The 21,472-nt window shown below is 45.8% G+C and overlaps 1 protein-coding gene across 1 annotated transcript in view; it reads right to left on the reverse strand.

Moving 5' to 3' along the window:
- Positions 1 to 214: 214 nt before the first annotated feature.
- Positions 215 to 21,472, reverse strand: part of CTC1 (CST telomere replication complex component 1) — an 80,807-nt gene continuing 59,549 nt past the window's right edge. The window contains exons 17-24 of the mRNA XM_082256252.1: positions 18,607 to 18,707; positions 18,373 to 18,535; positions 15,607 to 15,678; positions 12,587 to 12,734; positions 10,855 to 10,916; positions 3,902 to 4,064; positions 1,592 to 1,715; positions 215 to 439 (exon numbers count right to left, since the gene is read on the reverse strand). Coding sequence (XP_082112378.1) covers positions 291 to 439; positions 1,592 to 1,715; positions 3,902 to 4,064; positions 10,855 to 10,916; positions 12,587 to 12,734; positions 15,607 to 15,678; positions 18,373 to 18,535; positions 18,607 to 18,707 — 982 coding nt within the window. The 3' untranslated portion in view covers positions 215 to 290. The remainder of the gene's footprint in view (positions 440 to 1,591; positions 1,716 to 3,901; positions 4,065 to 10,854; positions 10,917 to 12,586; positions 12,735 to 15,606; positions 15,679 to 18,372; positions 18,536 to 18,606; positions 18,708 to 21,472) is intronic.

Here is a 21,472-nt window from a genome sequence, read left to right on the forward strand (position 1 = left end):
AAAAAGTCACTCCTCCACTGTTTTTACTGAACTCCTGCAGGAAAACATTCTTAGAGTGAAGTGTAGCTAGGCCTTTCCCACTGGATTATCTTCCCATTTAATAAAGGAATATGGCAGCCCATATGAAGGTATATAATAAATATATTGCACATGCTGACAATATAATTTGGCATATAAATATATTAGATCATCTTTAACAAAGAATAAATATTGCTTTATAACAAAAATATACATTCTGCAGAATTCCTGATTAATCTAGAAGAAAATATACATCTGGAAGGCACGCGGGTCTAACTGGCACGTGACTGGCGCTCTCTGATCAGGCGACACAATTCGCGGGGCTCCACTTCCTGCAGCTGCATGCAGGTCAGAGTGGGAGGTGACGGCACACGCGTTACGTAGTCTCTGTCCCCTCGGGTGAATCTGGTAAACTGGGCCGCTGTGGGGGAGGGGAAACAAAGTATGCAATCATTATCAAGTAAAAAAGCAGAAGACAGCATTAAAATGAACGGGCAAAAGGCTCCAAATTTAAGGAAAAGAATTGTAAACTATAAAAATCAAATTCCGGTGTTCCACCTTTCTCACTTATATTCACCTTGCTGTACTCTTCTGGCCCCATCTATTTCCTCAAATTTAAAGCGGAACTAAACCCTCCTATCCTTTTCAGCCAAGGAAGCTGCCCATCTTAGCTGCTGTTTGATCTGCAGATGCCATGGTGCTGCACATGTGATCAGTTATGACTCCAGCCATTTGGTGGATTGACAGTTGGTTGAGAGCACAAGCAAATGTGACAGTTAGCTTTCCCGCCTTGCCAGGAATGTACGTTTTTTTTAAACCAATAAAACCAATAAATTGATAGGTTAAGTTCTGCTTTAACCACTTTACCCCCGGTCACTCTACTGCGGCACAGTGGCTCGTTCCCGTCCAACGACGTAGACCTACGTCGCTTGACTCCTCCCCTTGTGGGCGGTGCTTGCGCCGCCGGAGGCTCGCTCCCGCTGTATTCAGCCCACCCTTTGCAGCTATAACAGCTTCAGCTCTTCTGGGAAGGCTGTCCACAAGGTTTAGGAGTGTGTCCATTCTTCCAGAAGCGCATTTGTGAGGTCAGGCACTGATTTAGGACGAGAAGGCTCGCAGGTTGAGCTCTAGTTCATCCCGAAGGTGTTCTATTGGGTTGAGGTCAGGACTCTGTGCAGGCCAGTCAACTTCCTCCACCCCAAACTCTCTCATCCATATCTTTATACACCTTGCTTTGTGCACTGCTCCAGATCATTTGCTGGGGTTGGGGGGGGGGGGGGGGTGGGGGTTAATGGTGTGGGGTTGTTTTTCAGGGTTTGGGCTTGGCCTCTTAGTTCCAGTGAAGGGAACTCTTAAGGTGTCAGAATACCAAGACATTTTGGACAATTTCATGCTCCCAACTTTGTGGGAACAGTTTGGGGATGGCCCCCTTCCAGTTCCAACATGACTGCGCACCAGTGCACAAAGCAAGGTCCATAAAGACATGGATGAGCAAGTTTGGGGTGGAGGAACTTGATTGGCCTGCAGAGTCCTGAACTTAACCCGATCAAATGTACAAGTCAGCAGTCATTACCTGAGGCCTGGGCTCTGCTAGTGCCGGTCTGTCTGAATGTCACAACTAGGGGACGGGACACAGCTGGACGGGACATGAGGAAGCTCACATGATCCACCAGGGCATCTTCGCTGTGCTCTTCACTCTGGGGAACAAGCGGTAATTTGGACACATTAATTATCCAGGGTGGGGTGGTTATGAACAGGAGTTGGACTTTACATCAAACCTATGCTTTATCCATACAGGGCTACCTAAAGGTATTATCACACAGATCTGTTCAAATGAATGCATGTGTAATATTTGAGGGATTCTTGGTGGTCTTGCAAAGATTATTGAACTTTTTTTTTTTTTTTTTTGCTCCTTAAAATTATGGAGATAATTGTGAGTTTCTATGTGAGGTTTAGAGCAATAGAGACCAGGGAAAGGAGATGTTTGTGGAAGTGCAGGTAAGAACAGCTTCCCGATTTATCATCATTAAACTTTTTTTTTTTTTTTTTTTAATGAAATGGTTATTTTTAAATTTCAAACCATTTTTACATTTTGTTGCAAAAACTGGTGACGTTGGAATCTGCAGGAGGAACCACAGTGGGCAGCAGGGTGACCACACATATGACAAACTTTAGGGTGGAACCACAGAAGGCAGCGGGGGACCAGGCCTATGACAAACTTTTGGGTGGGACCACAGAGGGCTTGGGGGGACCTAACCTATGACAAACTTTTTGGTGGAACCACAGTGGGCACCGGGGGACCAGGCCTGTGACAAACTTTTGGGTGGAACCGCAGTGGGCAGCAGGGGACCAGGCCTATGACAAACTTTTGGGTGGAACCACAGAGGGCGGGGGGAGGGGGGTGACCAGATCTATGACAAATTTTTGGGTGGAACAGTGAACAGCAGGGGACCAGACCTATGACAAACTTTTGGATGGAACCACAGAGGGCAGGGGGGAGAGACCAGACCTATGACAAACTTTTGGGTGGAACCACAGTGGGCAGCAGGGGACCAGGCCTATGACAAACTTTTGGGTGGAACCACAGAGGGCGGGGACCAGACCTATGACAAACCTTTGGATTGAACCACAGGGGGGAGAGACCAGACCTATGACAAACCTTTGGATGGAACCGCAGGGGGGAGGGACCAGACCTATGACAAACTTTTGGGTGGAACCGCAGTGGGCAGCAGGGGACCAGGCCTATGACAAACTTTTGGGTGGAACCACAGAGGGCGGGGGGGGACCAGACCTATGACAAACATTTGGGTGGAACCACAGAGGGCACCGGGAGACCAGACCTATGACAAACCTTTGGGTGGAACCACAGTGGGCAGGGGGGGGGACCAGACCTATGACAAACTTTTGGGTGGAACCACAGTGGGCAGCGGGGGCTCCAGGCCCATGAGAAAATTTTGGGTGGAACCAAAGAGGGCGGGGGGGGGGGGGGGTCAGACCTATAACAAACTTTTGTGTGGAACCACAGAGGGTAGAGGGGGACCAGACCTATGACAATTTTTGGTGGAGAACTATGACAAACTTTTGGATGGAACCACAGTGAGTGAGCAACGGGGGAACAGACCTATGACAAACTTTTGGGTGGAACTACAGAGGGTAGGGGGGACCAGACCTATGAAAAACTTGTGTGTAACCACAGAGGGCAGGGGGGGACCAGACCTATGACAAACTTTTGTGTGGAACCACAGAGGGCAGGGGGGGACCAGACCTATGACAAACTTTTGTGTGGAACCACAGAAGGCAGGGGGGGACCAGACCTATGAAAAACTTTTGCGTGGAACCACAGAGGGCAGAGGGGGACCAGACCTATGACAACTTTTGGTGGAGACCTATGACAAACATTTGGATGGAACCACAGTGAGCAGCGGGGGACCAGACTTATACCACACTTTTGGGTGAAACCACAGTGGGCAGCGGGGGACCAGACCTATGCTCTACCTGCTCTCATGTGAAAGTGCCAGGCTAATCACCAAGCACAAGAGTTGTCACATGGGAAGAAGCAGAGTGAGTCACATGCTCCTCCATACCTAGTATTTTCCTTGCTCCCGGAGCATAGTGGCGGGGGATCTATGGTTGCGTGATTATGTGTAGGTGGGGAAGAAGGCATTACAGTGCAGGTTGAGTTTAAATCTGACATTATGTAGAGTCAGTGGGTACACTGAATGGTTGTACATCTCTGTACATATTTCTGTCCTTGAGTGCCAATAGAGCAGAGCTGATGGTGTTTCCATGGAGAAAATGACTCGCCCTGAAGTTTAGTCATCTGCACAAATGGTAAAACATTTAATAAAAGTCACCTTGAAATAAGAAAAAGACTGAAACTTACTGGCAGTTCACTTCTGCCCCGAGTCCTCACTGTTATTTTCCCTCTAGCCAGAACTTGTCTCTGCAGCGCCTCCCAGAGGCTGCTGGGCATGGCCAGGAGCAGACAGACTGCGTCATCCTGGAGGTACAGCTGGACCTCCCCTGAGCCGTCCTCTGCCTTCACACTGGAGATAAAAATTAGAATGATGAACAAGTCAGCGCTGAGTACAATACACACCCCAGAAAATATTTACATGCATTGCACGTCTTTAGCACAGTAACAAGAGGCCTCGATTCTTTATGCTGTGCAGTACATGACATAGCACACTGAACACTGTGCAGTACATGACATAGCACACCGAACACTGTGCAGTACATGACATAGCGCACCGAACACTGTGCAGTACATGACAAAGCACACCGAACACTGTGCAGTACATGACATAGCACACCGAACACTGTGCAGTACATGACATAGCACACCAAACACTGTGCAGTACATGACATAGCACACCAAACACTGTGCAGTACATGACATAGCACACTGAACACTGTGCAGTACATGACATACCACACCGAACACTGTGCTCCTTGGTATATATTCCATCCTGCGCTGCACAGCATTTTCATCTCAGTTTGCAATGACTCCAGGTGAATTATACAAGTTGGGCATTTATTTGGTGGTAAATTTTAATGAATATCCCCCCAAATAGTAAAATAAATATTTTTTTGAAATGTATTTTTTGTCATTACCATAACCCACCACCAAAGAACAACCCAAAATAAAGGTCTCCTACTCCTGATGATGGCTGCATACCCGTAGTACGGCTCAGAAACAATAGCGCGTGTTTTGCTTTTTGTTTAGCCTACCTAAAACAAACAGACATTGACACTATGTAAAAAAAAAATCTATTTTTTTTTTTATAAACCGGTCTAAAACAAAATGACCCTTGTGACGGTGGCGGGCATCAGACCCCTGGCCTTCTCATCCAACTCGTGACCAAAGACCAGGATATCTCACACCCTGCCTTCACTTGCGTAACAATGCCACTCTCGGGTGCACCCGGCACACAGATTGTCCAGCTTGCGGGACCACAATCTAGATGCCAGCAGGCATCGATTGTCACCGGGCTAATTAAGCAATTAACCCTTTCTCTGCCACCACCTCTATGCTCGTAATTTTAGAAATACCAATTGTGACTTTAGAATAATCATCTGTAACATGCGCTGTCACAGCAGACAGGAGTGTCCAGAGGATTTATTCTACACATCAAGAGGCAGGTTCTTTGGTTAGCTTGCGTTAAGAGCTTAGAGACAAAATTAACACTTTTCAAAATAAGGTTTAATTATAAAAAAGGTTAAAATTGGTGCAAATAAAAATATTTACAAAAAAAGGGATTACAAAAAAATAGAGACACAATTCAGCAATTTAGAAGAATAGATAAAGAATTAGAAATGAAAATACTTGCAGCCAATGTCCTTGTATTATCAGAGTTCCAGAAGCTGAGCATGTGTGATCGGTTCTTCCCTTGAGCGATGTTACTGCTTGATGTTAAAATGAGAACTGAGAAACTCATCAGCTTCTCTCTTTTTCTCTGACCTGCAGGGGGTGTCACCAGAGGTCCTTGACCAATAAACACTGGGGCCATGGGCGGCCCTGAGGCTCAGCAAATGCCAGGGAACCTCCCTTTTTTGACAGATTTATAACATAATTCATATCTTCCAAGGTCTACCAGTTGCCTTCTTGAAACTGATATATTCTTGTGCAGTATTGATGTCTATTTTCATAGACACCAAACACAGGTTATCTCCTAATAACCTCTGACCGTAAGGCATCTGACAGCTAGCTTGTCTTCCATGGGAGCGATCGTAATCATGTATGATCTTAATTAGTTTGGTATTTTATTTCTCATCCAAATATATACTTTCTAGAGACATATCTTGGCTGTGTTTACAATTATGAATTTGTGTGTGAATGTATTACAGTTCTAATGGCCAGCTGGGCAGTGTGGTATTTACGACTCAGCCTGGTCAGTCTTAATGGCTTGCTCGTTTATGACCCGACCTGTACATCTGCCAGGCTTCCTGTCTACTGAGATAACAGCTCTTTGAAGCTTGCATACTAACGTTAATTAGGATAAGGTGGGGGCTGGTAAATGAGTGCTTTTTGGTTTACCTGTGATGGCTGCTCTCTGAGACAAGATGGTTGCTTGACAAAATGGTGTCCCAGTGCACGATACCATTACAACCCTGACCTTTGACCCCAAACCTGAACTAGAATAACCTCCAATCTAGCTATTTTATCTTTACACGCACATGAACTTTAATGGCATCCCAGTCTTAGTCCATAGGGTTAAATATTGAGTTGGCCCACCCTTTCCAGTTATAACAGCTTCAACTCTTCTGGGAAGGCTGTCCACAAGGTTTAGGAGTGTGTCTATGGGAATGTTTGACCATTCTTCCAGAAGCGAATTTGTGAGGTCAAGCACTGACGTGGACGAAAAGGCCTGGCTCTAATTTATCCTAAAGGTTTTCTATCAGGTTGAGGTGCAGGCCAGTCAAGTTCCTCCACCCCAAACTCACTCATCCATGTCTTTAACCACTTGCCTACCAGCCGCCGCAGTTCTACGGTAGCAGGTTCCTGCAAATCGCCATACCTGTATTGCGGTCCACGGGAGCGATCCTGGAGGCATGCGTGCGCCCACCTGCCAGCGGGAAAGCCGATCCACGGGGCCGGCGGGTGCGATTTCCGCCGGGCACCCACGATCTCTCCCCGTAAAGAGAGAACGGCGGTCTGCTGTTGTAAACACAGCAGACCATTTTTCTCTTAGGAATCAATACAGAGCTCCTGTGTTCCTCCTATTTAGGATCACAGGTCTCTGCATTGATTTCACAAGCCCACCCCCCCCCCCCCACCACCAGTTTGAAAACACTCCCTAGGCTCACACTTAACCCTTTGATTGCCCCTGGGTTAACCCCTTCCCTGCCAGTGTCATTATTACAGTAACACTGCATATTTCTAGCACTGATTAGTGCATATTTCTAGCATTGATTACTGTAGTAATGTCACTGGTCCCCCCAAAAAGAGTCAAAAATGTCAGTTAGGAGGTCCAACCTGACCGCCGCAATGTCGCAGTCCCGCTAAAAATCGCAGATCGCCGCCATTACTAGTAAAATTTTTTTTTAAAAAATACATAAATCTTTCCCCTAGTTGTAGACGTGATAACTTTTGCGCAAACCAATCAAAATACGCTTATTGCAATTTTTTTACCAAAAATATGTAGCAGAAAACAAATTGGCCTAAAAGGATGAAAATTTGATTTAAAATTTTTTTTGGGAATGTTATATTGCAGAAAGTGAAAAATATTTTTTTTTTTTTCAGAATTGTAAAAAAAAAAAAAAAAAAAAAAAAAATCGCACAGGTGATCAAATACCACCAAAAGAAAGCTCTATTTTTGTGGGGAAAAAAGGACATCAATTTTATTTGGATACAGCATCGCAGGACCGCGCAATTGTCCGTTAAAGTAATGCAGTGCCGAATGACAAAAAAATGGCCTGGTCATTAAGGGGGGAAATCTTCCGATCCAGATGTGGTTAAACAACCCCACACCATAATCCCCCCTCCACCAAATGATTTGGACCAGAGCACAAAGCAAGGTCCATAAAGACCAGGGCAGGGCTACATGTTAACAAAAAAACCTGCCCAGTGATAGGAATTGCGCACGCCTGCATACAGTATATAGCTATACACAAATTTTTATGTATTTACATTTGTAGCTTAACTATAGGTATATCATAATAACAGCCTCTTCAGCTTCCAAAGAGAAAGTTAAAAGCCTTTAAGGGCCGGTTCACACTAATCTGACTCAAAGTCGCCCCCCGACTTCGGGCGACTTTGAAGTCGCCCGTGCAGCGCGACTTCATCGCGGCTTGCAAACTACTTCTCATAATAGAAGTCAATGCAAGTCGCTCCGACTTCGCCAAAAAATAGTGCAGGAACCTTTTTCTAAGTCGGAGCGACTTGAGTCGCTCTGATTAAAACGGTTCCATTGCACAGCATTGGGAGCTACTTGTCAGGCGACCAAGTCGCCTGACAAGTCGGAGTAGTGTGAACCGGCACTTAGAGTTGCTATGATAAAAAAAAAAAAAAAAAAAATCACTTGCCTTTCTCAGAATTTTGCACGTTCCATTTGCTCCAGACTTTCTGTCCCTCACAGAAAAGGAGGTGGTGGGATTATCTTGCAGCTTGCAAGTCATTCCAGTGTAAGGTACAGGCAACGGATATACTACAACTCTCAATCAGGATTGCCCTTCATGCAAATGGAGGGTGTGCTAATGGCAGTTACCAGATAGGACATTTGGGACCCAGCTTGCACCGAACACCTGTGGGCGACTGCTGAGTGGGGCCCGTGGGTGAAGGAAATGCTATTAGCTTGTCTATCAGAGGAGAAAATAGTCTTGTTCACGCCTTCTCCTCCGCACCAACGTGTCGTGATGGAGTGCTTGTGGAAACCGCTGACGAGAAGGTGACAACGCTGCCATTGGTTAAAGCTTAGCTTAACGTTGAAATAGTATGGTTTCCCGTCCGCTCTCCAGCAGGGAGAAAACGATCGGGACAAAATAGGGATTTTAAGGTGCCTAATGATGATATAAGCAGCAGTTTATACAAAATTCAAGTATAAAAAATTGTAACATTTTATTAGTAGATAGAAAATTAAAAAAAGATTAAAAGGCATTTCATATGGACAATACAACAATGTTGTGATCCAGTGGACATCTAATAAACTTGATACTGATGAGATTCGAAAGACAGCATATCGACTCGTTTCGCCCTATTCGAGGGCTTCATCAGGATCCAGGATTATATACATTAATAAAAAAAGGGGAAAGGAAAGATTATTTGAGAGCTGGGAGTGCTCCCATAATTCATATAACACCAGCCTTTAAAAGGTTAAATTATCCAGTTTAACACTCATCAACGGGTCTTCTCTACTATCAACTTATCCAAAATCAAAGAGGATATATCCCCTTGGAGACCATTCAGCAAGGTAAGGCTGCCTCTGTTCAGGTTGCAATTCCCAGACAGAACTTGTAGGAAATCATTCCAATCAGGGATAGACCGATTATCGGGGGCCGGTATTGGCGCCGGAACTGGCCGATATTTTAGGGACGTCATTCTGCCTTCTTAGGCCGCCTCCCTTGCCTTGGACAGCCTCGTCTGGAGTCGGGACTAGTCTCACGTGAGTGTATCACAGCCATACACCCACCCACCCACAGCAGCCCGGTGCCAGCCAGCCACATCCACAGGCCCTGTCCCAGCCAACCAGCCACAGTACCAGCGAGCCAGCCAGCCACCCACAGACCCTGTACCAGCCAGCCAGCCACCCACAGGCCCTGTACCAGCCACCCACCACAGGGTGCCAGACAGCCAGCCACCCACCACAGGGTGCCAGACAGCCAGCCACCCACAGACAGGGTGCCAGACAGCCACCCACAGGCACTGTACCAGCCAGCCGCCCACAGGCCCTGTACCAGCCAGCCGCCCACAGGCCCTGTACCAGCCAGCCACCCACAGCCCCTGTGCCAGCCACCCACCTACCACAGGGTGCCAGCCACCCACCTACCACAGGGTGCCAGCCAGCCACCCACCACAGGGTGCCAGCCAGCCACCCACCACAGGGTGCCAGCCAGCCACCCACCCACCACAGGGTGCCAGCCAGCCATCCACCACAGGGTGCCAGCCAGCCATCCACCACAGGGTGCCAGCCAGCCACCCACCCACCACAGGGTGCCAGCCAGCCACCCGCCACAGGGTGCCAGCCAGCCATCCACCACAGGGTGCCAGCCAGCCACCCACCACAGGGTGCCAGCAAGCCAGCCATTAGGCATTAAACAAAAATTAACATGTTCAGTACCAGATTTGTGTAAAAAATTGTCTTTTTTTTCAAAACTTTAAATGTACAAAATATCGGCCGATACCGATACGTTGTGACCAAAATATCGGTATCAGCCCTGAAAAAAACATATTGGTCTATCCCTAATTCCAATATCCGTGAGTGTGTATAAGTCTCATCAATAGGGTGCTCCCCCCGCCACCAGAGACGCATCCCCCAACGTAGCCACCCCCTAACAGGAAATGACATACAGCAGAGAGCTCTGGCGGGCTCTTACTCTCCCCTCCTCCACTGTGAGAAAGTATTGTATTCTTTGCAATGAATGCAAGGTGTTCTGTGAATAGACGAGGAGAGATCATGTCATTCTCCTCTCCCCTTGTCCATTCACAGAACATGGAGGAAAAAGGGGAGGGTGCACCCCACAATCCCCTTTTCTGTTGCAGCCACTGCTCTTAAACCCCTGCAGCTCCAGCAGATCCTCATTGTGAGTGGATCTGGCCTTACTGAAGGGAGGTATTTTTACATTACCCAGCAGCAGGCAGGATATTCTTCATGAGTGGATAGTTATGTGATTGGTGCTGTATGCCCAAAACCTTTTATGCTAGACTTCAGCTTTAAGAAAGAGACCAAGCAGGGACATCATGGCCAAGTGGACATCAATTGCATTTTGCTTTTGTTTTTGCCATAACCAAAGGAACATTTACAAAGCAGCAGTGAGGCCTCCAATGACAGAGCGCTCTCTGCGGCATTAGACTGAGAGAGCTCCAGGAACACCTGCAGGCTAAGCAGCATGGCCTACATTTTAAGAATGGGTTGCATAACGCAGGCTGTGGTTCTGAGAAACATGGGAACATAAAACAGAAAGCAGATAATATCCACTCTGTGAATCGACCCCCAAGTGGTGAAAGGAGGGTAAAGAACTCCGGGAACACCTACAGTCTCAGCACCACGGCCTACATTTTAAGAATGGGTTACATAATGAAGGCTGTGGTACTGAGAAACACGACAAACTCGTACCTTCAAAAGCAAGTCAATTTCTCTATCAGAAAAAAGTGCTGGGAGAAATTAGTGTTACACTTACCAAGCATTTGCTCGGAAGACTCCGGACTGAGAGGCGCAGTAGGGCGAGCGCTCACACGATCCCTGGAGACAGAGAACAGATGGTAGCGGTCAGGTTTAGGTGCACGAAACGGTACAATGGTACCATACAAATCACTGGAAGAATCAGACACTGTACTACCATGAGGAGAGGTAGGAGAATGAAGGGAGTTGAGTATGTGCAAAGCACAGGTTGCCTTTAAGCTGCCCACATCCATTACAATCTGACTGTACAATCCCAATTTATGATGGTCATGTGTAAGATATTGGATGGCCATGTGTAAGATAATGGATGGTCATGTGTAAGATAATGGATGGCCATGTGTAAGATAATGAATCACTGATGTTACAAAAATGTCAGTGGTTGCAAATCCTTACATATACTCAGTTAAGTGTCTGGCCTCAGCTGATAGAGTAGAAGCAAATCCTTCTATATAGGTTGTACCTGTTTATCTGCAGCCCTCTCTTCTACATTCCTCCAAAGTGCAGGATTTATAAAGCTTGTGTGAGAATTCAGAAAAAAAAGAGGGAGGGGAGCTGAAGTCACACTCTGCAGAGCTCAGTGAGTAGAGGTCTGAGAGCAGGGATTCCCAAACTACAGCCCTGCAGTTGTTTAGGAACTACAATTCCCATCATGCCTAGTCATGTCTGTGAATGTCAGAGTTTTACAATGCCTCATGGGATGTGTAGTTCTGCAACAGCTGCAGGACCGTAGTTTTGGAATCCCTGGATTAGAGAGAAGGGACACCCCCCCCCCCTCCCCTTTTTCACACAGCACACAGGAACAGAGCTGAGGCTGTCAATTACAGGCTGTGTGAAGGTCCCTCCCGTCACCTTTTTTCTCTTGGTGTCAGGAACACTTGTCAGAAGTGAACGAAGCAGCAGACAGAAATGACATTTAGTGCTGGACTGGGACAAATACTAACTATAGAGGGATATGCTTGGTTCATATTTAATGTCTGAGGTTTACAACCATTTTAACATGCGCTGCTTCACGGAACACTTTTTAAGGCACTTCCCTTTTTATACCAGCAGCAGCTCACCATATTGCACTATAAAAGTAATTTTAATCCTAAGTGCTAGCCTTTTACAATTTAAACCATTTTAACATACCCCCCAAGCATCCCGGATTTGCAGAGACTGTCCCTGGTTTGCAAGTAAATCCCGGGGTCCCGCGAACATGGCTGGAGTCCCAGAGACCAATGCCGACATCATTTCCGGCACTGGGTTCCTTTAATAAATGCATCTCATAGATGAGCACTGTAGCCAATCACCAGGGATATTATATATATATACACACACACACACACACACATACATACACACATATATATACATATACACAGACCCATACACTTCTATATATATATGAGTGTATGAGGTTGTATGGGTCTGTGTGTGTGTGTGTGTATATATTATATTATATATATATATACATATATATATATATATATATATATATATATATATATATATATATATATACACACACATATATATATATATATATATATATATATATATATACACACATACACACACACATACACACACACACACTACAAAACTAGTTTATTGACCATGGTCTGGGCCATCGATTGGAAGTCATCTAGAATGGACACAGCACAATTTTTCTCTAGCTACAATTAGAATATAGAATGATTGGACTGAAAAGAATGCAGGCGCTGTAACGGGAAGATATGGAATATGCTTACCTGGGAGAATGTGCTGCAACACATGGAGCAGTCCCAGGACAAGGTGACACTGAGGACCCAGGTCACTGAGCACACGGCACGCTGGGGTGAAGGCAAACCAGAAAGCTGTCTGAATAGCACAAGAGGTGCAGCTGGGTGACCGCTGTCACTGTATACAGCATGAGGGGGGACAAAGAAGCACAGTCAAGATTTAAGGTAGGACAAAAAAAAATGAACACCAAGAAAGCCTAGATGTCGGATATTTCAAGCACCTAATCATAAAGTGAGACTTAAAGTAGAACTATAGGCAAAACTTATTTTTTTTCATTTTGGATAGGGTAAAGGAGGGTTTATTTGCCATCTGTGTTCCATTAGGGAGATTTTCCTTTACATTCTGTCCCTTAGCCAAACAGGAAGTGAGAGGAAATCCCTGCAAATGAAGGTCATTCCTTGCAGCCCCCCCCCCCCCCCCCAAGTCACCAGAACTAGTGTCCCCATTGGAAGATTTCCCCTCTATTACTTTTCTGCAGGGAACCCAAATTTTAGGATTCTTTAAACTTTTGATGGTAACAGTAACCCTCCCTAACAGGGGCACAGAGAGCAGTTAAAAACCATATAGGTCAGTGATGGCGAACCTTGGCACGGCACCCCAGATGTTTTAGAAACTCAGTTATGACTAAGGCCTTATAGGCTGAAACACGTCAACTGATCTTATCAGCAGTTGTGTTCTGTGGTTCCTGAATAAAGATGAAGATTTTTTTTAAGAGCAACTACCGATGTGCGGATCATCTTTCTACATATGTACTCAGGTAAAGGGTTGTTGATTGGGCACCCAGGAGCTCGATTATTGGTGAACTGTATGGGTAGTACTCTTTGCATGTTTTAGAAACAACATTTCCTTCCCATGATGTTCATGCACTCTTCAGTGTAGAGGAGCATCATGGGAAATGTAGTTCCAAAAAACATCGGGGGTGCCAAGGTTTGCCATCACTGATATAGGTGTTCTAATCCCTCTCCACACTATCCAAAACTGAAAAAAAAATGTTTTGACTTTATTTACACTTTTAAGGAGAAGCTTGGGGTTCACAAATTAAAAACATAGATACTCCCCTCCATGCTGCTGCAGCTGTCCCCTGCTGGCTCTAAGCCCACAAAAAGGAGCGATCACATGACCGCTTATGGCTCAGTTCTCAGTCACCACTCTTTGCTGTGCCTCTCCAGGACTTAGTGGAGCGCGGGGCTGATGGGCGGGGGGGGGGGGGGAGCAGGAGCAGCCAGCTTTGGCACTCAACTGCGTGTTGGAAGTCAGAGCCAGCTGTCAATCAAGCATCTGAGTGGATCCCGACAAAATGAAGCCTGGAGTGACTCTGTGACATCAGCCGACATCGGCCTTTAGTACCTCTTTAACCAATTGTGTACATTTTGCATGGTACACATGCCCCCCAATGTACATAGGGCATGTGTAGTATGCCCTGCCCTTCTGCTGCTCCCACCTTTATGCTTGGTGACATTTCCTGGCTGTCAAAATGGCTGGTTTTGCTGTGTAAATACAGCAGCTGCTGTCAAAAAGGACCTTCTAACACAGTGTTTACAAACATTGTTCAGACATGAAATAGAGATACGAAAGTAACAATGTTACTATGTGTATCTACTAATTCATTCATCTGCAGATGGAAGAGGCGCGTTTCAATTTACATAAAGTTAAAGCAACCTAAAAAAATATATACATTTCTTTTAAATAAAATGTGTTATTTTAACCCCTTTTTAATCTTTAGTATACCCTAATCAGCCCTAATGAACTACTTTTTTCCCTTAAAGCGGAGTTCCACCCTCAAAACCAACTTTGCACCACCCGCTTGCTTTAAATGTACCTGAAAACGAATTGGATAATTAAAATTTTTTTTTATTATCTTACCTTGTTTTTAAAGAAAATATACTCGCCTTCCTTCCTCTTCCTCCCTCTGCGGCTGCGGCCAGTGCCGTCACTTCTTCCTTTGCATTGACTCCTGGGATATGAACGTCATCGCTCCCAGGAGTCAATGCGCCTGCACCGGCCCCGCTCGTCAGTTCTGGTGCGGGCGCCTCATTCCCTGCTAAACAGCTTCTGGGCATGCCCAAAAGCTGTGCAGGGATGACGCGCCTGCCCCGGAAGTGACAAGCAGGGCCGGTGCTGGGCATTCTGGGACTCCGACGTCACCGAAGAGGACGCCCTGGCTTCAGCTGCCCACACCTGAGATGGCAGCGCTGGAGAAGACATTTTCAAGGTAAGTATTTCTTCTAAAAGGTAAGTGCGACCCGGGACAGTTCAGAGGCTATCTGTGCTGAAATGCACTAGCCCTGACTGTCCCGGGGTATTTTTTATCTAAAAAAAAATTTTCCGGGTGGAACTCTGATTTAACCACGATTTTCTTGCTGTTTATTTGTTTTATCTATTTTTATAACCAATACATTTTTTTTTCATTTTTACTCATATTGTATGCTTATTTATTGCATTAAAAACAAGCACGCAACTGAAAAAAAAAAAATCCTTAATTTAATTTGTAAATAACAGCAGTGCTTTGTACTAGAATTATAGTTCGAGTGTCATTTAAATAGGACAAATCTTATTATAATAAATTGATACAATTAAATTTTATATCTACACCATTTAAAGTAACAATACTTTTTTTTTTATATTCAGTGATTAAAGTAGAAAAAGGGATTATTTATGTTTTTTTTTTTTTACATTTATGCTTGTAGATTTGATAAAAACAGCTACTTTCGCAATAATATCATCACCAAAAACACCAAAAGTAAGTGTTGTTTGTAAAAAAAACAAAAAAAAAAAAACACAACGACTTGCATTACTCGGTGATCTTAAATAATGACAAAATTACTCAAGAATAAACAGGTTCATAGTAGAAATGTACAAATGACCAGTTTATTCTATCAGTCAGTGGCCAATTTGCTTTCGACCAGCTAAAAATCGTTCAGTCTGCAAACGGCTGAAGTTTATTATTACATAAAGGCTGATATTAATTTAATAAAGACCTGGCACAGACCTGATTTCTGTCGGAGGGCTCAGGACCCTGATGTAGGTGGTGGAAACACTGCGGAGATATGTTTTTCCAGACCTAGATAGATGACAAGAAGAACAAACACAGGTATCAGCAGCAGGACATGAAAACATATATAAACAGAACGGTGCGATTCCGACTTGCACCGTTTCCTGCACTTTTTTTGGCACTTTTATGTGCGACTTTCATTGACATCTGTGCATGAAATCACAAAGATTTGCACAAGCCGCACATGAAATCGCACTAACCGGCAGCTTTGAAATCGTGCTGAAGTAGTGTGATTTCAAACCCGCATTCGGTGTGAACAAGGGCTCAAAGTCGCATCAAAGTAGTGCAGGCACCTTTTCAAAGTCGCACCGACTTGAAAAAGGAACGGACAGAGGGCGCACCAGCCTAGCACATTATCTTTAAAACAATTTATTGAAATAAAATGGCATACACATTGTACTCACAAAACAAGTTGGAACACGGGCAAACATGTGCAATCAAGGACCACCAAGACTCTCCACTGGGCTTCCTCTACTGATGCAGGCCGTGGTGGGATGTGGACCTCCAAAGAACCGCTTACACATTTCAGGGTGCCCCCCCCTTCCATCGGCCGTGGTGGGATGTGGACCTCCAAAGAACCGCTTACACATTTCAGGGTGCCCCCCCTTCCATCGGCCGTGGTGGGATGTGGACCTCCGAAGAACTGCTTACGCATTTCGGGGTGTCCCCCCTTCATCGGCCGTGGTGGGATGTGGGCCTCCAAAGAACCGCTTACACATTTCAGGGTGTCCCCCCTTCATCGGCCGTGGTGGGATGTGGACCTCCGAAGAACCGCTTACGCATTTCGGGGTGTCCCCCCTTCATCGGCCGTGGTGGGATGTGGGCCTCCGAAGAACCGCTTACGCATTTCAGGGTGTCCCCCCTTCATCAGAGCTCTGATGTAGGGGGGACACCCCGAAACACGTGAGAGGTTCTTTGGAGGTCCACATCCCACCACGGCCTGCATCAGTAGAGGAAGCCCAGTGGAGAGTCTTGGTGGTCCTTGATTGCACGTTTGCCAGTGTTCCTACTTGTTTTGTGAGTACAATGTGTATGCCATTTTATTTTAATAAATTGTTTTAAAGATAATGCGCTAGGCTGGTGCGCCCTCTGTCTGTTCCTTTTTTAGAGTCTGTTTGGGTTACCACGACCTGTTGAGAGTGGCAGCACAGCCGGGACTACGTCCATTCAACCTGAATCACGTTCTCAGGATACCCGTTTCAGGATAACCCCTCAAGCGCAGGAGTCATTTGTCTTTTGTACTTCGCACCAACTTGAACAGGTGCCATTAACCACTTCCCAACCACCCGCCGCCTATTTACTGCAGCAGGGTGGCTCTCCTGCGCAAACCGATATTGACCTACATCAGTCGTGCGTGGGAAGCTAGGGGGCGAGCGCGCGCCTCCGGCGGCACGCTCCCGCCCCCACCCTGCAGCGGGGAAGCCGATGCACGGGTCAGGCGGCTCCGATTGTCACCTGACACTCTCAAATCGCTCCCCGCTGAGAGAGGACGGTCGGCTGTTGTAAACACAGCAGACCGTTCTTCTCCCTGAAATGATCATAGAGCCCCTGTGATCCTTCTATATAGGATCACATGTCTCTATGTTCATTTCAGAAGCCACGCCCCCCACAGTTAGAATCACTCCCCTAGGCTTACATTTAACCCATTGATCACCCATAGGGTTAACCCCTTCCCTGCCAGTGCCATTATTACAGTAACAGTGCATATTTTTAGCACTGATTACAGTAGAAATGTCCACAAAAGTGTCAAAAATGTCAGTTAGGGGTCCCGATCTGTACGCCGCAATGTCGCAGTCCCGCAAAAAAATCGCAGATCGCCGTCATTACTAGTAAAAAAAAAAAACAATAAAAATAACAAATCTTTACCGTAGTTAGTAGACACAATAACTTTTGCGCAAACCAATCAAAATACGCTTATCGTGATTTTTTTTTACCAAAAATATGTAGCAGAAAACAAATTGGCTTAAAATGTTAAATTTTGATTTTCTAATTTTTTTTTTTTGAGAATGTCATATAGCAGAATGTGAAAAATATTGTTTTTTTTTTTTTCAAAATTGTCACTCTTTTTTTGTTCATAGCGCAAAAAATAAAAATCGCAGAGGTGATCAAATACCACCAAAAGAAAGCTCTGTTTATGGGAAAAAAAAAAGGACACCAATTTTATTTGGGTACAGTGTCGCCCGACCGCGCAATTGTCCGTCAAAATAACGCAAAGCCGAATTGCAAAATACGGCCCGGTCATTAGGGGGCAAATCATTCCGGTCTTAAAGTGATTTAAAAGGATGGGTTTTCGACTTGTCATGCGACTCTTATGTCCAAAGTCGCATGACAAGAGCTTTAAAACGAATTGTTAAAAAATAAACTACAGATGTTTCTGTTTAAAAAACAGGGCTCGTCCGGGATTTGAACCCGGGACCTCTCGCACCCAAAGCGAGAATCATACCCCTAGACCAACGAGCCAGCTGGTCTTCATCAGTCTTATGAAAGCCAGTTAGACATAAAATCACGTTTGGAACAAATGCAAAGACACCAATGACAGCCTCGCAATTTTCTTGTGACAGGTTTATGGAAAATTTGTCAATGCCCGGCCACCCAAATGATCGGGATCCAGAGGTATTATGGGAATGCTGAGTACAGAAGGGGGGATGGGAGAAGAAAAACATGCAAAGCCCGGCTAGCTAGCAAAGCCATGTTATAGGATACCTGGACACTTTCCTCTCCAGCCCTTGCATTAGCACGGTGGCCCCTGGAAGCAGCCCCAGCGGGTACGAGCCCAGCGTCACATCCAAATAGACCGATACTGATGTTAGGCTGGCGGGTTGAGTCAGGATCACCTTGATGGAGACGCCGGGTGGCAGGAAGTTGTCTGTTGAGAGAAGATTGAGGGTCAGCCGCCACATGGATTCTGCTGCTGCAGGAAAAGGTATAATTGCTTACCGTGTGGGCGCACTCGCCGCTGCTGGGTGTGCGCGCTCTTCATGTCACACATGGAACGAGAGGACACCAGGCCACTCACAGACACCAAACATCCACTACCACTGAAAGAAAACACCAGAAAATCTGTGTAAATACGGGGCAATAAAATGTATCCACTTGACCCCTGGAAGATTTACCCCCCTTTATGACCAGGACATTTTTTGGGATTCGGCACTCCTTTACTTTAACAATTGTATGTTTGTGCGACGCTGCACTCAAACAAAACGTATGTAATTTTTTTCCCCACAAATAGAGCTTTCTTTTGGTGGTATTTAATCACTTTTTTTTTTTGCGTTATAAACAAAAAAGACAAACAATTAAAAAAACAAAAAAAAACAAAAACAAAAAAAAAAAAACTATTACTTTTTGCTATAAAACATATCCAATAAGAAATGTAAAAAAAAAGAGAAAATCTATTTTTTTTTTTTTATCAATTTAGGCCAATATGTTTTCTGCTACATCTGGAATTTTTATTCGTTTTATACTAGTGATTGTGGCGATCAGCGACTTATAGCAGGACAGCGATATTGCGGTGCACATTCTGCCTCTTTGTGGGAACCAGTGACTCTAATTCAGTGATCAGTGCTAAAAAATATACACCATCACTGTACTAATGACACTGGCTGGGAAAGTGTTAAACTCTAGGGCGATCAAAGGGTTAACTGTGTGCCTAGCCAGTGTTTTTGTGTACTGTGTGCCTAGCCAGTGTTTTTGTGTACTGTGTGCCTAGCGAGTGTTTTTGTGTACTTTGTGCCTAGCCAGTGTTTTTGTGTACTGTGTGCCTAGCCAGTGTTTTTGTGTACTTGTGCCTAGCCAGTGATTTTGTGTACCGTGTGTCTAGCCAGTGATTCAGGCACAGCCTGATCGCTCGGAGTTCCAGGACATTGATCGGGAGTCTGGACTTTTCCAGTGTCCAAACTCCCTAAGCAGAGTTCCGACCCAGGACACCTCCCCACCCGGACAGATTGGCATCCATGATAACCACTGTCTAATAAAGGGGGAGAAAAGATTTGTCATGGGGAAGAGCTGGAGAGTGAAGCCATCAGATCAGAGACCCTTTCGTTTTTCGGCTCAGCTGGATTTGATTGTCCAGAGACTTTGGGCACTTGTCCCATTTAGCCAAGATCTCCCTTTGCATAGACCTCGTATGGAACTGTGCAAAACGGGACTGCATCAAAGGTAGAAACCATCAGGCCCAGCACCTCAAGCAAGTCCAGAGAGACGACCACCTGCTGGACAACAAGAGATGAATCGCAGCATGCAACTTCTGCAGTTTGTCCAGAGGAAGGAACACTCTGGCTAGAGCCGAATCCAGAGTCAGACCCACATAGTCCAGTTTTGTGGAAGAAATCCAGCCAAACTCCCTCAGAGTCCGAATAGTGATGTCCATGTTGTCCATCAGAGCAGTAGGAGACTCTGCTTGCAAGAGAAGGTCGTCCAGGTAGCCCAGTACTGTGATCCCTCACTGGCGTAACAATGCCAGCACCAGGGCCAACACCTTTGTGAAGACCCGAGGAGCAGAGGCGAGACCAAAGGGTAATGCTACAAACTGATAATGCTCCTCTCCCACGGCAAAGAGGAGGAATCATTGGTGATAGACACATATTGGATTGTGTAAGTAAACGTCCTTGAGGTCAATAGAGGTAAGGAAATTCCCCTGATGCAGGGATGCCACCACCATGCGAAAAAACCTCCATTCTGAACTTCTGTACCTGCACAAAGCAGTTCAGAGCCTTGAGATCTAGAATTGGATGCACCTTGCCTTCTTTCTTCGGAACGGTGAATAGGTTTGAATAAAACCCCTGAAAACATTCCGAAGTTGGAACCGGAACAATCACCCCTGAAACAACAGGTCTTGCACCGCCTTAAAGAGGGCTTGCAATCTGTCCAGGGACAGACATGCATTGGAAGGAAAGAACCTTTCTGGAGGGCAAGAACGAAACTCAAACTTGTAGCTGGACCGTATCACTTAGTGGACTCACTTGTCTTGTACCAGGGAAGTCCACGGATCCGGAAACCAGCAAAGATATCCCCCCACCCCAGGCACGGGTGAGAGCGCACCTTTATGCAGGAGGAGCCTTGTCTGCGGGTCTGGAAAAACCCACTTTGGACTTGCCAGACCTAAGTCGCTTGGATCCTCCCGAAGAGGTCTTGAAAGGCTTTGAACCCTTGTCAGCTGACCCTGAGGGACGAAAAAACCTCCTGTGAGCCGAGGACAGACCACGTCTGCGACGAGGTTCCTTACCCTTACTAGCCTGCAGAAGAAAGGTACTCTTCCCCCTTGTGAGACTCTTAATGATGTCATCCAGGGTAGCTCCAAACAGGCAATTGAAAGGGAAGATCAGTTAAAGGCTTTTTTAGAGGTCTGGTCCACAGACCAACATTCAAGCCACATCTGAGAAGGGGTCAGATGGGGAAATATGCTCAAAAGACTCCATGAGGGTTAAGGGTTCTCCCTAAAGTGCAAAAAGAAACCGCCAAGGGACACCCCCCACCGCGCTGGTAACACCCTTGGTCACCAGTAACAGATCACGCCACGATCCTGCAGCAGAGAGAGGAAGAGGACACCACCACACCAGGTAGTCACTGGCAGCACCAGGATCAAAGCACTCCACATACGGCATCCAGGAAGGAAAGAAGCCCAGGAGTCAGCACCAGGGGATAAGGAGGGGCTCCACAGCTAAAAATGCTGTCCAGAAGGCTCCACAGTAAAGGCCGCCATTGATTTCAATGCCGGATTAAGAAAGAAATGACCGCCACTGCTACAAAAACATGGCCACCAGCCTATACAGCACATAGGATACAAAAAAATGGCGGCTCCATGAAG

This window comes from Pelophylax lessonae, assembly GCF_965119305.1.
Source record: "Pelophylax lessonae genome assembly, chromosome: 4".
Taxonomy (NCBI): Eukaryota; Metazoa; Chordata; class Amphibia; order Anura; family Ranidae; genus Pelophylax; species Pelophylax lessonae.